At 36.4% G+C, this 18,215-nt stretch overlaps 1 protein-coding gene and 1 pseudogene across 1 annotated transcript; both read left to right on the top strand.

Moving 5' to 3' along the window:
- The first annotated feature begins 3,621 nt into the window (after window positions 1-3,621).
- Window positions 3,622-4,471, top strand: LOC100512334 (olfactory receptor 7A10-like; annotated as a pseudogene).
- Window positions 4,472-14,305: 9,834 nt separating this feature from the next.
- On the top strand, window positions 14,306-15,274 carry LOC100512156 (olfactory receptor 7A17-like). The gene has a single exon (XM_003123411.2). It carries the CDS (start codon window positions 14,306-14,308, stop codon window positions 15,272-15,274), a length of 969 nt encoding a protein of 322 aa, XP_003123459.2.
- Window positions 15,275-18,215: the final 2,941 nt, after the last annotated feature.

The raw sequence follows: 18,215 nt of genomic DNA, 5'->3' as shown, positions 1-18,215 counted from the left end.
TGACTCCCTATTTCAAAGTCTGCATAACTTTCCATGCTGTGCCTGTGCTAGTTATATTTTTGATGGGCTTTCATATTCTTTGTTATAAATTTGTATTATATCAATGCTAGAAAATATTTTCAGGATAGTTAAATGACATCTATATTTCTCACCTGAAGGTGATTTTTGTCCCCAGGGAATACTGAGCCATATTGGGAGACATTTTTAGGTGTCACAATGCAGTGGGGTGGGTGGTGGCAGAAATGCTGTTAAACATCCTGCAATGCACAGGACAAAAACCAACAGAGAGAATAATCTGGCCCAGGATAGCAATAGGGCCAAGATTGAGAAATACTGAGTTAAAGAATACCTGTATAGTTAACATTTATAGATGTCTTCAGAATGTTTCCCCAAGATGTTTGACAATTCGACTAGAAAAATTAGAGAATACTCCATTTACTACAGTTTGACAACTCAACTAGAAAAATGAGATACGACTGCATATACTACCAGTCTAAAAGTTCCAAATACCATCAAGGCAGCAACTCTCTAAGTTTCCCACCCCCTCAGGAATGTGGGTGTGAAAGAAAATTCTTCTTGTTTCTTAACCAGTTTGAGCAAGTACTCACATCTTTCGTCACCCCATTCATTTTCTTCTTATTATTTAGGTCCACATATTATATGCCCTTTTTCATGTAATTATAGAAATCATCAATTAAAATAATTCTAACAGGTAATTGTTTCTCTGTTAACTTTTGGCTAGGTATTTGGGGCCATAAAGTAGTTTCAGTTTTTATTTTGTAAAGTATGCCTATCTTCTGACTTCTGAGTTTCTTGCCTTAATTATGATGCTTTGCCCTCTTATAGATCTTGCATGTGGTTTTCAAGATTTGCCTCTAAAATGTAATGGTTACTCCTACACTGAGGCTTTATGCCTTCTGATTTTTTGTTAGATGTGAGATGGAGAACCACTCACCTTCTTCCGCATAGAGAGACATCTATGCCAGCTTTTATTTAACAATCCAAACTTTTCCAAATGAACTGAAATACAATTATGTCATATATTAAACTGAGACCTAATTTTCTGATTCACTCACCAGATAATAACATAATATCTGCCAAATATCAGAAATTTCTAGGGTTTTTATATGTTAAATTATTATATGTCAAGGTCTTAGGTAATTTAATTATTAATCAGAATGATTTGTTCAATTCTCCCTATTGTATATCATGTTTCAGTTAGTTTTAATGTTCAATTCAATTTTGCTTGATTCAGTTCTTTGAAAAGCATTCTATTTAACCTATGTTTATATCCTATGTCTCATTTTTTATTCATAAATTCTTGTTTTCTCACATTATTTTCTATATAAGTGTACATACATTCACATAATTTTCATAAAATATAAAAGTGAACAAAGCAATTAAAATCCTGGCTTCTTTGGGATTGCATTGCAGTGAGGAAGACAGTACCTCAATTAAATGTGAGTATGAAGTAATGTCCTCAGGTGAATAACATGAAGAAAATTAATCAGATAAGAGCATGGATTGGCATGGAGGCTGCAAGATTTTATAGAGTATGGTCTGGGGAGGCTTTTGAATGTTGAACAAGAAATAGACCCATGACTAGTTGTGTCCATTGGACTTGTCAAAAAAGAGATCAGAACCCAATGCCTATAGCACCAAGAACTATGTCTAGTCACTTATGATTGAGCATGGTAATGGGAGAAGAAAGAATGTATATATATATATGTGTGTAACTGGGTCACCATGCTGTACAGTAGAAAAAAAAATTGTATTGGGGAAATAACAACAACAACAGAAACCCCCAATGCCCAAGAATAACAAATAAATGTGCCACCTATAAAACATGAGGAAGGGGTTTGCCTCATCCTGTATTGGGTTATGTATAGACCAGCTGGCTAAGTGGAATGAGCACAAGAAAGTCAAGTCTTCCACTCTCTAATGGAGCCCCAATGGGAACTCCCCAAGTGCCCAACTTTTAAAAAGTGAAGTGTGAAGTTTGGAGAGTGAAGTATAGTTTACTACTTTTACTCATTTTTCTCTCCTGATGTTCAATCTGTAAGGTGGTATAAACCATAAAGTTATCATTACATTTCCCTGGCACATATTTGTCCCTCCATTCTTATTTTCCCTGGGTATCAGTGAGACATAATCTGGATTGTATGGCACCAGAACAAAGCATTTCCTTCCTCACAGTCTCTCAGGACAACTGAGCTTATTAGATCTATTGCTTTCCATGTCCATTTAATTTCTCCCTCTTTCCCTCCCCCCACCTCTCTCTCTCTCTCACTCCTTTATATACAGGACAGAATACGACCAAACCAAAATGGACCCCCAAAATTACCTGTCTATGAGAAGCTTAAGGATAGGGATTTCTAGGTACCATTTCACCATAATTTATGAGAGAGTTAATATGATCAAACTTGTGTTCTATGTATTCAGATATTAAACAGTGTTGTGGTTAGAAGGATATGGAAGTAACACACACCAGGAGGCCATGATGTGCTATGGTGTGTATGTGTGTAGACTTTGTGGAGTGAGAACACTCCTCAGACTGGGGTATATGGGCTCATTTATTCTGAGGTCATGCCTATAATACAGGGAACTGGAACACAATCAACACATGGTACCAAGGAGGACATCTGTTTCATTGGACATAATTCTGTGGCAACCCTGTAATAAAGTTCCAAAGGTAATTTGTGTGAAGAGGAGATTCCCTGTGTCTTGAAATTTAAGCAGTACTGAGATCCCCTTTTTCTTTAAAATTCACAAACACCATAACTCATCACTCTCTCACTTTTTTATTACACTCTCCACACTAATATCATGTTTTGGCTTTGAACATCTCAAAGAATCATCTTCCTGAGGGCCTTTTCAGTGGCTATTCCTTCTGCCAGGCACACACTTCCCCACATATGCTCAGGTTTCTACCTTCTCTTCCTTGAGGTCTCTGTTCACCTCTCACCTTATTTGACTGTCTTGCCACAACACCCAGCAAAACAGAATACATTATAGCCACACTCTGCTTTATACTTGCATTGGTTAGTTACTTCATAGCACCTGTTACCATCTGATGTACTTATGTAATTTTTTATATTTACTTATATATTTTCACCATCATTAAATTGTAGCCATTTTTGTTTTTCCACTTGAAAATACTGACTAGACTAAGAAACAGTCTACACTGAGCATATGTCTCTCAAATTCATGAAAAAAATTCTCATTCAACTGTTGAGTATATAATCTCCTAAGAGAAATGCTGATTTTGGAGGAAGATTCCTAATCAGAGATGAAACAGTGAAACCACTGAGAGGAAACACGTCTTCACAGAAAATATTGAAGTTAATTCTTGACTGAAAAATATAAAATGTATCATCTCAACTATGAGAGTAATTCTCATTTCTATAAATCTAATCATGCTGTTTTTCCTTTTCTTGGTAGTCACCTCCAACCATGGACCCAGGCAATAGCACAAAAACTTCCAAAATTCTTCTTCTGGGATTTTCAGAGGAACCAAAACTGCAGCCTCTCATATTTGGGCTTTTCCTCTCCATGTACCTGATCACTGTGCTTGGAAACCTGCTCATCATCCTGGCTGTCAGCTCAGACCCCCACCTCCACATACCCATGTACATCTTTCTTTCTAACCTGTCCTGTGTAGACATGTTTCACCTCCACCACCACCCCAAAGATGCTGTGGAACATCCAGATGCAGAGCAAATTTATGACCTATTCAGGCTGCATCACTCAGATGTACTTTTTCACACTCTTTCTAGGGCTGGATGACTTCCTCCTGACCATGATGGCCTATGACCGGTTTGTAGCCTTCTGCCACTCCCTGCATTACAGGGTCATCATGAACTCAAAGCTCTGTGGACTACTGGTCCTGGTTTCCTGGATCATGAGTGTTCTGCATTCCCTGTTGCAAATCTTAACGGTGTTGCAACTGTCCTTCTGCAAAGACTTGGAAATCCCTCACTTTTTCTGTGAACTCAATCAGATGATCCAATCTGCCTGTTCTGACACATTTCTTAATAACATAGTGATGTATTTTGCAGTTGGGCTGCTTGGTGTTTCTCCCCTGGCTAGTATCCTTTACTCTTACTCAAAGATAGTTTCCTCCATACATAGAATCTCGTCTTCTCAAGGGAAGTATAAGGCATTTTCCACCTGTGCATCTCACCTCTCAGTTGTCTCCTTATTTTATTGTACCTGCTTAGGAGTGTACCTCAGTTTTGCTTCTACTGACAGCTTACAGTTAAGTGCAGTTATCTCAGTGATGTACACTGTGGTCACACCCATGCTGAACCCCTTCATCTACAGTCTGAGGAACAAGGACATAAAGCGGGCTCTGAAGAGATTTTTTTGGGAAAAGTGTAAAAGGGCCATTTTTCCTATGGTGAAGAATTGCCACAATTGCAGTGATCGAACCCTCAGCATCAGAAATTGTAATCCTATGATAAGACTTTGAAAATAGGACTTAGCCCTTCTATGCATTTCTTGTAGTTTTAATTTCACCCTCTCTATTCAAATTAAGTAATTCAATTAAGATTTCTCATTCTTTAAAATCACACTGTTTCCCTTTGTTGATTTCTTATTTTCAAAATTTATTCTCAGATTTGGACTGGAAATATTTGGTTATCGCCATTTACCAAGTGAGACAAAGTAGATATTTAAAGAATAATTTCTTCTCAATATATATCATACTGAATATTTTTTCTTTTATTTGACTAAAAGAATAATCATGGGTTGATCTACTGCTATGAAAAATAACACTTGGCAACAAAGGCAATTTATAAAATTGTATAATACACTGCAGATCTTTATTCATGTGTATATCAATCATTTGTGTATCACCCTTAAGTGTGCTTCAAGAAAATGTAGTCTTTAGGATATAGCATTTTGTAGACAGTCACTGGGTTTTATTATGCACGTTAGGACCCGGTTTTCTCTTTAGGTGCTAGGACCATGTTCCCTCATTCAGCTGCATGTCCACAGTACCAAACATAGTCCCTGTAAACAACTGATCATTAAATACAATATCCCAAGATGATTCTTCATTAAAAGACAAAATTTAATAAATAGATGACCCTAATATGATCTTAGAGCCAGAGATGACCTTAAGTACAGTGGAGCAAGATTTTAAATCATTCAATATATCACTATGCAAAAATATATTTTAACCATTTTGCCCATCTACTCATTTAAACCTGAAGAATTTTTGTCAGTCTGTAAGTATTGTTGTCCGTGTGTTTATACATATGGATGAAGAATTCATTGTCATTTTAAAATATTTTTTAAATTTTTATTATACTTGATTAATACTGTTTGGTCAATTTCTGCTGTACAGCAGAGACCCAGTTTTATATATACATAAACTATGTATATAGTCTTTTTTCTCACTTTATCCTCCATCAAGTTCCATAACAAGTGACTAGATATAATTCTCTGTGCCACAGAGCAGAATCTCATTGCTTATCGCTCCAAATGTAATAGTTTGTATTTACTAGCCCCAAATTCCCAGTCCATCCCACTTCTTCCCCCTCCCCCTTGGCAACCACAATTCTGTTCTCCATGTCCATGAGTTTGTATATTTTCTGTAGATAGGTACATTTGTGCCATATATCATAGTCCATACACAAGGGATATCATATGATATTTGTCCTTTTCTTTCAGACTGACTTCACTTATATGAGAATCTCTAGTTCTATCCATATTGCTGCAATGGCATGATTTTGTTCTTTTTTATGGCTGAGTAGTATTACATTGGGTATATGTACTACACCTTCTTAACCCTTTCATCTGTTGATGTGTATTTAGGTTGTTTCCATGTCTTGGCTGTTGTGAATAGTGCTACAATGAACATAAGGGTGCATGTATTTTTTTGAATGAAAATTTTGTCTGGATATATGCCCAGGAGTGGGATTGCTAGATCACATGGTAATTCTATATTCAGCATGTGTTTAGGTGTTTTCCATAGTAGTTGTACCAATTTACATTCCCACCAACAGTGAAAGAGGGTTCCCTTTTCTCCATACCCTCTCTAGGTTTCATTATTTGTAGACTTATTAATTATGGCCATTCTGACTGGTGTAAGGTAGTACCTTGTAGTTTTGATTTGCTTTCTCTAATAATTAGTGATGTTGAGCATTTTTTTCATTGAATTATCTTTCTATTTGTGTTAGAAAACTTCCAATACTCCTTATAGTTTGACCCTGCATTGCTCTAAATGGAGTATCTCCCTGTTTTAAAATGTATACATAACCTTTAAAGGAATAGTGAATTTAGTGAATTATCAATATCTTACATTTTATATCTCCTTGATGCTCATGAAGCTATTCGTCGCTATGGACATAGAATGACAAATGAGGCAGCTTAAATTCCTGGACAGTCGTATGACTCAAGGTCACCATCATCTTATACAAACATGCATACCCTTTCAAACTCTCCTCCTTTCCTATAAGGGAACCCTAGCGTAGTTACTTTTTAATACAGTTGTCTGAAATAAACTTTATAAGAGCATAACCATGAATGCTGTCTTCAAATATAAAAACAAATGCTGAGAATCAGCAGAAGCACATTATTAAGCTTTGATTATTGAATTAGTTCTGCACCACTGCATAACAAGCCGTCTTAAAGGCAGGCACTTTAACATAATATCTTTATTATCAAACGAGACTGTATGGTGAGAAGTTATTTGGAGTTCTGCTGGTCTCCTCATGGCTGTAGTCAACTGTACATAACTGGTGTCTAAGACTTACCTGTGATATTTTGTGTGGTTGGGGTGATCTCTCTCTCTCTCTTTCTCTCTCTCTCTCTCTCACATGACTTCCTTTGTGTTTTCTCCCTCTTTTTAAATTGAAGTGTAATTGACATATAACATTGCATAAGTCTGTTATGTACAACCTAATGATTTGATATTTGTGTGTATTGCAAAATAATCACCACACTAAGTCTGGGTAGCATCCATTCCCATACATAGCTACAATTTTTCTTGTGATGAGGAATTTTAAGATCTACTCTCTTGGCGATGTCTAAATATGCAATACAGGAGTTCCCGTCATGGCGCAGTGGTTAATGAATCCGACTAGGAACCCTGAGGTTGCAGGTTCGATCCCTGGCCTTGCTCAGTGGGTTAAGGATCCAGTGTTGCCACGAGCTGTGGTGTAGGTTGCAGACAAGTCTCGGATCCCACGTTGCTGTGGCTCTAGCGTAGGCAGGCAGCTATAGCTCCGATTAGACTCCTAGCCTGGGAACCTGCCACGAGAGTGGCCCAAGAAATGGAAAAAATAAATAAATAAATAAATAAATATGCAATACAGTATTAAAGAGGTCTCAATCATATAGAATCAATTTACTCCATTTCTATATCTAGGATAATTTATTTCATGCAAAAATGAGCTTATCAAATATGAATTACTAATTTTACCATCAGTGTTCCTTTATCTCTACCGGACACTTTGGTTTCTTGTCATTTAAAGAATGTGTGACTCATCTACCTGTGTTCTACATATGACTTTAGCCATGCACATTTACACTTTTCTCATCATATTCTTCTTCTTCTTCTTTTTTTTTTTTTTTTTTTTTTTTTTTTAAGGGCTGCACCTGCAGTATATGGAAGTTCCCTGGGCTAGGGGTGGAATTAGAGGTGCAGTTGCCAGCCTATGCCACAGCCATAGCAACATGGGATCTGAGCTACATCTGCAACCTATGCCACATCTTGTATCCATGAAGACAGAGGTTCGATCAGTAGCCTCGCTCACTGGGTTGGGATCTGGCATTGCTGTGGGCTATGGTGTGGGTTGCAGATGCGGCATGGATCCTGAGTTGCTGTGGCTGAAGTGTAGGCTTATGGCTACAGCTCCAATTTGACCCCTAGCCTGGGAACTTCCATGTGCCACAGGTGCAGCCCTAAAAAGACAAAAGAGAAGTTATTTTGATCATCAATTTGGAATACATATATGTGTATATATATATATATAATATATATATATTAGATCATTACATTTTACACCTTAAACTTACACAATGCTATATAGGTCAATTACATCTCAATGGACCTGGAAAAAAATAAAATAAAATGTACCATCTGTAGAAATAAAGGAGCCCCATAAATATGAGTATATACTGCCTGACTCTATTTGTACACAATTCACTACAGTGCAAAATAATCTTTTGTGTTTTGTATGTAATGGTGAACAGTTTAATTTCCCTAAGGCTCAGTAAACTTATTTATGAACATAATGTAGGATACTAAGCAGCATTTCTGATTGATGTGTGGAGAAATAAAGCAAATGTGTGGAAATACTTTGTTGAGTCTGATTAAAATGTCCAAGAATAAGGTGCATGTGTTTGTGTGTGTGTGTGTGTGCCTGTGTTGCATACATTTTCATTACTAAATATGCTGACACATACAAACACATTTACATTGCTATCTTTTATGTTTCCTGGAAAACTGAAAGGAAGTTAGAGGGTTAAAAAATAGAATGAAATTTTAATTAATATGAAATAGAAGGACTGTAGAAATTTAAACACAGTTTATTTATTTATTTATTTATTTTTTTTTTTTTGGCTTTTCGCTATTTCTTTGGGCCGCTTCCGCGGCATATGGAGGTTCCCAGGCTAGGGGTCCAATCGGAGCTGTAGCCACTGGCCTACGCCAGAGCCACAGCAACGCGGGATCCGAGCCGCGTCTGCGACCTACACCACAGCTCTCGGCAACGCCGGATCGTTAACCCACTGAGTAAGGGCAGGGACCGAACCCGCAACCTCATGGCTCCTAGTCGGATTCGTTAACCACTGCGCCACGACCGGAACTCCTAAACACAGTTTAAAGTAGAACAGATGAACTTAATATTAACAAGGAATTAATTTTACTATATTAATTTGTCACAGGCTTCAAAACCAGAAACACATTTCAATTTATATAATGGAAAGTTCTCTGTGTCAGCAAATGGACCAAATATCTCTAAATCGACTTTAGTTTATACTTTTACTTCAGGTGAAATATCAACACAAAACTGCTATAACTAAGGAAAGCTAAATGACTGAATTAAGTTGAAATTCATTTTCCTCAAACTAAATTTTATTGTGTATATATCATTATGGGATTTTTACTGCTACTGAACTAAATTACAACAATATCTATTTTAAATGTTGGGGAAAAGGTTACGTTGGGAGGTTGGGATTGGCATATACACATGACTATATACAAAATTGATGAGTAACAAGGACCTACTGTATAGCACAGGGAAATATACTCAATATTTGTGATAGCCTGTATGGGAAAAGAATCTGAACAATTGATTAAAAAAAACTGATTCACTTTGTTGTACAGTTAAAACTAAGACAACATTGTAAGTCAACTATACTCCAAGAAAATTTTTAAAAATAAAACAAATTTATGCTCTTAATTTTCTGGATGTCAGAAGCCTGAAATTGTTTTTATTGAACTAAAGTAATGAGATCAACATGGCTGAGTTCCTCCTGGAGGATGGACAGAATCTTTTTTTCTGTCTTTCCTTTTCCAGTTTCTAGGGGTCATCTGCATTGCTTGGCTAAGAGCCACATCATCAAGTTAGCAGTTTACATTTTCAAATCTCTCTGGGACTCCAACTCTAATTCACCTCTCATCCACATTTAGAGGATTATTGTGACTAAGTTAGTCACACCTTGGTAATCATAGCTAATCTTAAAATTAGATTACTATAAACTTTATTCCATATGCTGTATAAAATGTCCCTTAGACATAGACTATACATTCAAAAGTTATGGATATTAAAATATGGACATCTGCCATTACAAAGGCTTTTTAAAAAGTAGATGATTTGAGGTGATTCAATGGCCTTTGAGCTGGACAAAATGTATCAGAGCCTCTGGAATAAAAGCACACAGTTTTTGTTCAAAGCTTCATATGAAGATGGTTTTTGGTAGAAAAAAATGTAAAACTATGGACACAGTAATCTATAAAATGACTACACCTAGCTCACTCAAAATGTTTTCCCCAATTCAGTACCTTCACCAACATCACCACCCAGAAACCTCTTGGCTCACCAGGCAGGATGTCCTGAATTAGATGTTGCATTGGAACCAGCATCTGGGTGACTGGTATGCACAGTGGAGTGGGGAAGGTGCTGGTCCAGAAGAGGTCTACTCATTTTCTCACTGTTGATATTTGGAGGCAGGATCGTTGTGGTGGATCCTGCCTTGTGCATAGGTTTTTAGCGATATGCTTTCAACATGACAAAATATCACTCAGGGCAAAGACAAATCTGGTTAAGAGTCACTGATTCACAGTTTTAAAATTAGAAGAAACTTGACAGAATTCCAATAAATATCCTATGCCTTACTCAGATTATAACTGGCAGATCACTAATCCCAAGAACCCCATCTCTGCAAAGGAAAGTGGAATTCATAGTAGTACTGCCTCGGAGAACAGATTTTTTTCCTAAAGTTAAAAAAACCTAGAAGGTGTTAAGATCTAAATATATCTTATAATTAACAAATATTTTCTAATGAGGGACAAGATACCTGCTCTTAACTTGTATTGGAATTATGAAATTCCTAATTGTATCTGCAAAATTGTTATGAATCCAAGCAGTGTGCTGCCAAACGTTTTATGTTCAAGGGACAATGGAAACTCACTTCTGGAAGATGGGGGTAGTCTCTTAGGGGCTGTGACCCACTAGATCTGAAATAAAAGTTTTAACTAAGGAATAACCCCCACACACACCACCCCTTGGCTAAAAAGGCAGCTGCAAGTCTTTTCAGCTATGCTCACCTCCTACCACTTCTCTTTTAATAATGTAGCAACTATGCACCCTATGCCCAAGCCAGCAGCCCTGCTAATTGTGTTCCCAGCATTGCTTATCAGTTCTGCTTCTGTAACCTTGCTTGCTCAGTTTCTTAGGGAGGAACACTGTCTGCTCGGGGAAGGGGGGAGGTCTGGGATGCTTACATGGGAAAATCAAGACCTTGTAATGTATAAAAGTTGCTAAAAGGAGTTCCTGTTATGGCTCAGGGGTTAACGAATCCGACTAGGAATGATGTTGCAGGTTCAATCTCTGGCCTTGCTCAGTGGGTTAAGGATCCAGTGTTGCCAAGAGCTGTGGTGTAGGTCTTGGATCCCAAGTTGCTGTGGCTCTGGCTATGGCTCCAATTTGACCCCTAGCCTGGGAACCTCCATATGCTGTGGGAGCAGCCCAAGAAATGGAAAAAGACAAAGAAAAAAAAAAAAAAACAGTTGCTGAGAACAAAGACCTGGTGCTCAGACTCTGGAGGTGACTCCTCTGAGCCCATACCCATGCTGAATAAATCTTGCTTTTCTATATCTCCAAGTGTCATTTGTCTCCTTCCAATGCCACAGTTTTTGCAATTTCCGCAACAGATCCAGTGCTTGACTAGGGACCAAATCCAGATAGAATCCCAATCATGGGCTCCAAAGAAAAGTTGAAGTCAGGGTTGGGACATTAATGTCTATTCCTCTGGAACACAGAAGAGGTCAAGGGGAGAAGCAATAAACACTGAATTCATCTGGCTTGTACCACTGTCCCCTAGACACAGAAAATGAGCAGGAAAATTTTTCTCTCTGTCCAGACCAGTGTCCCTCAGGAAATCAATTATTAGAGGTAGTAGTAACAAGAGGGAAACATGCTAATTATCAGAGATAAGAAGCTGTAAATATCCCCTCTGCTGCAATGTCTTAACCTGAGCAACCATGGACTGGTTAGGATATAATTGCTGCTTTTTCGATCATAACTCTGGATGGAAGAACAAAGCTTGGTTTAATTCCACCATCTTCTCTGGAAACAACTTCTCTCTCCAACATCAATCATCCAAAATGAATTTATGTTGAGACCTTCCTCTCGGAGACTTCACCCAGGTGGGTCAATGAGCCCAATAAATACTACAGGATCAAGTCACTGGGGATGATAACCAAGAACTATTTATCTGAGTTCACCTGAGAGCTAGTCCAAACTAAATTGGAGCCAATATAACTGTGGGGTTTTTTAATTAATTACTTAATGTATTAGTTTTTGATGCCAACTATAGAGTGAATATGAACACAGCAATGCAAAGGTCAGTGCTGACTGTTAAATGACAGACATGGGAGCCCAATTAGAATAGGGAATGGAGGTATAAATGTTTCCAGTAAAAGTAGAACCTAAGGCCAATGACCTTTGCAGTTAACTGGTAGAGTAATAGGGTATTAGCTGTGGTGGATGTAGAGATGAAAGTTGTTTTTTTTTTTTTTTAACTTGGAGCATATTTGACTATGATGTGAATATCCAGACCAAGGAATGATGACAAATATTTCCTTGCAACAACAGTTCATGAGACATATATTTCACAGTAACTCCTCTCTACAGCATTAAAGTGAAAAAAAAAATTTACTGCGTGAAGAAGCTAATGAGCTAACTTTGTAATTATTTCATTTTGTATAAGATGATGTAATTATTTCATTTCATATAAGACTGAATTTATTTGTAGGTTAGCTAGCCAATTACTTTCTCTATCAAAAAAGTAGAGACATGCCAGTTCAGTTCCTTTTGTATAGTGATTCCAGCCTGCTTTTATTTCTGTTTTTCTTTTTGCCTTTTAGGGATGCACCTGCTACATGTGGAAGTTCCCAGGATATGGGTCAAATTGGAGCTGCAGCTGCCAGCCTGTGCCACCATCACAGGAATGCAAGATCTGAGCTGTGTTTGTGATCTATACCACAGCTCAAGGCAATGCCGCAGGAATTTTTAACCCACTGAGTGAAGCCAGGGATGGAATCCACATCAGATTAGATACTAGTAGGGTTTTTAACATTCTGAGCAACAATGGGAACTCCTATTCCTATTTTTGATTATATTCTTTCAAACAAAAAATTGGGATATTTCCCTCAAATTTGTGGTTTTACATTATTTATTAATGTATACAGATATTTTTACAGAATGTCTGAGAGTTTATAAATTTGGGGAGGTAAACTCTGTGTCAAGTCATCTTGTGCTCTCTCTGTGCTGTAATTTTTTATCTGAATGATCAGTATTGTTATTTAAATATTCTTTACTTGCCAATCCTTGCTTTAAACAGAAATGAAAATGAATGTTCTTCTGCCTATGTGATGCTAATAAATCATGCTTTATGTGTATTTCCAAATACTTTTCCTTCTCTTATCCCTTAGTGTTTAATTTATTCTATTTTGATCAGATCTATTTATGAAAGTTGCATCATGTTCAACCTCTGTCTGGAAGGCATTCTTCTTTATCTTTGACCAATGATCACCTTAGCTTTTGTACTCATATTTGAATCCATATGTCTCTATGTGAGAGGAAAATATAAGTTAGATACTGTTTAGTCCACACACATTTTAAAAGACTTTCTCTCACATTCTTTTATGTCCAAATCTTGGGTAATCTATAAGTGAATTGGTGATCCACACTGATTTCATTAAATTATACATATTATGATATATATATTTCATTATATATAAATATTATATCTCTTTTCTTTTAGAAATCTGTATTTGATTCTCATTCAATTTTGTTTCATATAGTTTTTTTTTAATATTGAATAGTCCAAAGTGCCACAGATATCTAATATGGACAAGGGATCCCCTTTGCACTGCATTTTCAGCAATAGGAGGGGGTCAGCTCATTTGTCAACATTCTCTGAATCCACATTTCCTCACTGCTGATTTCCATTGCTAGACCTAATTTTTTTTGGACTGAAGCATCTTAAACAAATATTTCACTCAGGACATTTGCACTAGGTGTTCCTTCACAAGACACACTTCCCAGGTATGCTCATGGCAAGGATCTCTCTACATTGAGGTTTCTGTTCAAATGTCATCTGGTTGGCAAGTCTTGCCCCAACGTGCATTAAAAGTGCTACCATTTTACCCAATCCTTTACACCTGCTTTATTTTTCTTATAACACCTGCATTGTATATAATTTTTATTTGCTTATATTCTGTCTTCATAACTGGATGTTAGGAGCACTTATTTTTCAGCACCCTATACTCTCTGCATAAATGGTACCTGGAACCTTGCCACAATTCATTTTTTTTTGCAAATGCATAAAATAAGTCCTCATCAAACTGTTAATACATGACATCTTGGGGAAAATACTGACAGGTAGAATGGTTGCTAACTAGAGCTGACACAGCAGTTCCCCTAAAGAGCACAAAGTCCATGAACAGAATATTGAAATTAATTTTTATGGCAATATATAAATGGTAATATTTTAATAATGAGATAATGCTCATTTATGTGAAAATTGGTCATATTATTTTCCTCTTTCTTAGTATTCACCATACCACATGGCACCAAGGAATCAAACAGGAATTTCAGAAATTCTTCTTATGGGATTTATGGATGAATCAGAATTGCAACCTATCATATTTATTATATTCCTCTCCCTGTACCTGATCACAGTGTTTGGGAACCTGCTCATCATCCTGGTCGTCAGCTCAGATTCACACCTTCACAGTCCCATGTACTTCTTCCTCTCCAACCTGTCCTTTGTAGACATCTATTTCACCTCCACCACCATCCCAAAGATGCTGTGGAACATCCAGACGCAGAGCAAAGTTATCCCCTTTGAAGGCTGCATCATCCAGATGTATTTTTTCACACTCTTTGCAGGATTGGACAGCCTAATCCTGACTGTGATGGCCTATGACAGATTTGAAGCCATTTGTCACCCCTTGCACTACACAGTCATTATGAATCTCTGGTTCTGTCTACTGCTGGTTCTGGTGTCCTGGATCATAAGTGCCCTGCATTCCTTATTAGAAAGCTTAATGGTGTTGCAACTGTCCTTCTGTCCAGTCTTAGAAATATCCCACTTTTTCTGTGAACTCAATCAGATGATCCAACTTGCCAGTTCTGACACCTTTCTCAATAACCTGGTGATGTATTGTGGAGCTGTATTGCTGGCTGGTATTTCCCTTACTGGTATCCTTTACTCTTATTCAAAAATAGTTTCCTCCATACATGCCATCTCATGTTCTCAAGGGAAGTATAAAGCATTTTCCACCTGTGCATCACACCTCTCAGTTGTTTCCTTATTTTATTGTACAAGCTTAGGAGTGTACCTTAGCTCTGCTGCTACCCACAGCTCATACTCAAGTGCAACAACCTCAGTGATGTACACTGTGGTCACACCCATGCTGAACCCCTTCATCTACAGTTTGAGAAATAAGGACTTAAAGAAGGGTCTGAAAATACTCTATAGAAAGGTAACTGTAAAAGGTCCTCTTGTCCTGGGGCTTAGGAAGTGTCCTTGAATGTAAGCTCAAACAGCTTTTGATCAAACTGTGGAAGTAGAGCTCCCAATTCTAATTTTCTTGGAATTTCATTTTAATTCCAACTTCTCTACACAATTTATGTAACTCACTTTTAAGTTTTGTGAATTTTCTAGTATCCAAGAGTTTTCCACTTTCCTTTTTCCAAATGGGATTCCCAACCTTGGATGTGAAGTGTTTGTAAATTCCTCTTTATTTCAAGGGAATACAAGGATCTTTTAAGAATTTTTTTTCTCAAATGAAATATATCATACTGAGTTGTTTTTATAGTTTTAATATAAAATAAAGTTGTTTTAATAGTCAGGAGCTGAACTGTGGTGGGGGAGAATTCCTCTTAGCAATCACAGCTACTTATAAAACATTATTATAGAGAAAAATCTGAGACCTCCTTTTCTCACTCTTGTGAATGTCATTTTGCATATCACTACCTTAATTCCTCTCCCTGATAGTACAAAATTTAATGTACTTGTCGTTTTCACATGGTTTTTTTCCTACTCATTAGGTTCTCTGTTCTGCTACACAACTTATGTCATCTATGTGTCTACCATAATTATAGGAAAAAACTGATAATAAAATATATGTCTCCAAGTGCAATCCACAGAGAAAGAAAAATGTTTTAAAAGTGGATATAATATGGCTTTAGATTATTATTATTAATCCCCAGTATGATGAAGCAAAATATTGAATCATGCATTTATTACTATGCAACTTTTTCTGGCAGCTCATCTAATCATTGTAATATGGGATATTAGTGTCTGTTTGCAAGGTGTACTCATTGAGCTGAAGGACTGGAAACAAGTTTTGCTTTTATTAAATTATTTTATGATTTTTTTGAAAAATTCCAATATTTACAGTAAATATTATTCCTTTAATTTCCCCAAGTGGAATATCTCCTATCATTCAATGTTTTGTCATAATCAATAAGGGGGCAGCAAATGAGCAAGACAAATATCACCCACTACATATCATCCTCATAATCAAAGGAGAACTCATTAGAAAGCTCAGCTCCCCGTTTAAGTGTGTGATCCAGGGTCACAGGTGTGTACAAACAGATATGTCTTTTCAAACTCTCCATGCGACCTCAAAGGACCTCAATAGATTCATCTCTTTTTCTTTTTTTTTTTTTTTTTTTTTTTTGGCCATGCCTGGGTCATGTAAAACTTCCAGTGTCAGGGTTTGAGCCCACACCACAACAGTGACCCAAGCCACTGCAATGACAATGCTAGATACACAGAACTCCTTTTATTTATTTATTTTTGGGTCACTTTTTCATAGAGTTATATGAAATACACTTGAAAAACATTGCTTATGAATATATCAGAAAAATGCCTAGAACATAAAAATCAGATGATTAAAATTGCCCCCAGTTCTGTCCAATTTGATTATTTTAACAGTTATTGTTACATGTACTTTTATGAAATAAAATTATTTAAGATAACATCTTTCTTATCAGGTGGGATCACATAGTGGAGACTTGTTCTGCAGGACCTCTCATGAGTCAGTCTCTCTATTGAGTTTCTAAGGATAATCCATGAAGTTTTATGAGGCTGTACTGCTCTCCTGACTTGAGCCAACATTTGCCATTTGAGTCCTTTAATCTGTGTAGACTAATCTTCTAATGTGCATGGAAAATGAGTTTATTAAAAGTTAATTACTCTAAATCCTACTAATTCAATATCCACACATAAAACTTTTTGTTTTTTCCCTAGTTGGAAGAAACATATCCCACCCCTGTTAGGTGTAACTCAGCTACCTGTGCTCCTGACACTTGCATACAGGCCAGAATTTTTTAATTCTAATATATTTATTAAAGCATAATTACATATAATAGACTGTGCCAAGCAAAGTCCATTGGGGAAGGAGGAAGAATTGGGAGCGTGGGAATAATATACACACTACTGTATAAAATAAATGATTGACAAGAACCTACTGTGTAGCACAGGAAAATCTACTCAATAGTTTGTAATAACCTATATAGGAAAATAATGGATATAATTAGTATATTTGTAATAAACTATATGGGAAAATATTTGTATGTATGACATTCATTTTTCTATACACCTAAAATGAATACAATATTGTAAGTCAACTATACTTTGATAAAATTAAATTTAAAAAAAAGTGTAAAGATTGAAGAACTTAAAGGTGATAAAAATTAAAAACTATATATAACTGGTTCCATGTATATATAACTGGAAAAAGGATATGAAAGATTTACTGCTTGGATATATAAAGGTTCTACATGTTAATAGATGCATACTATTGCCTTCAGAATGGATTAGCAATGAGATCATGCTGTGTAGCACTGGGAACTATGTCTAGTCACTTATGACACAGCATGATAATGTGAGAAAAAAGAATGTATGCATGTATGTGTAACTGGGTCACCATGCTGTACAGTAGAAAAAAATAAAAGAAAAAAAACAGCAATCATGAGAGGAAAGTACAAATGTAAAATATTGAAAATGCATTTGAAATTAAAAGACCAGCAACCCAAAGCAATTTTGTATATGTAGATACTGCTATATTAAAATGTAATGGGAAGAGAAAACCAAAAAACTACAATAGACACACTTTTACACACACACACACATACACACCAAAAGCAAACCAAATATAACACTAAAGATCACCATCAAATACAAGGAAAATGTCCAACAATAACAAATGCAAAAAAATAAGAAAATTGCAGTTAATATAAATATATATATATATGATTAAATTGAATTTAAATGGATTAAATCTTCCAACCAAAAGATGTAAATATAAAAAATACTCATATATATACTTTAAAATAAAAACTGTTACAAGAGAGACAGAAGGGCACAACATAATGATAAAAGGAACAATCCGACAAGATTTAACAATTGTAAATATATGCACACAACATAGGAGCACTTCAATACATGTAAGGCAAATACTA

This window comes from Sus scrofa, chromosome 2 (assembly GCF_054392235.1).
Source record: "Sus scrofa isolate SSC_HxYL_T2T_F1_AM1 chromosome 2, Sscrofa_HxYL_maternal_Yorkshire_Landrace_v2.0, whole genome shotgun sequence".
Taxonomy (NCBI): domain Eukaryota; kingdom Metazoa; phylum Chordata; class Mammalia; order Artiodactyla; family Suidae; genus Sus; species Sus scrofa.
The sequence above is the reverse complement of the archived record's forward strand: the minus strand, read 5'-3'. Positions and strand labels throughout refer to the sequence as shown.

Excerpts from the sequence above, each read along its gene's own strand:
- LOC100512156 (XM_003123411.2), top strand. The coding sequence starts at position 14,306 with ATGGCACCAAGGAATCAAACAGGAATTTCAGAAATTCTTCTTATGGGA.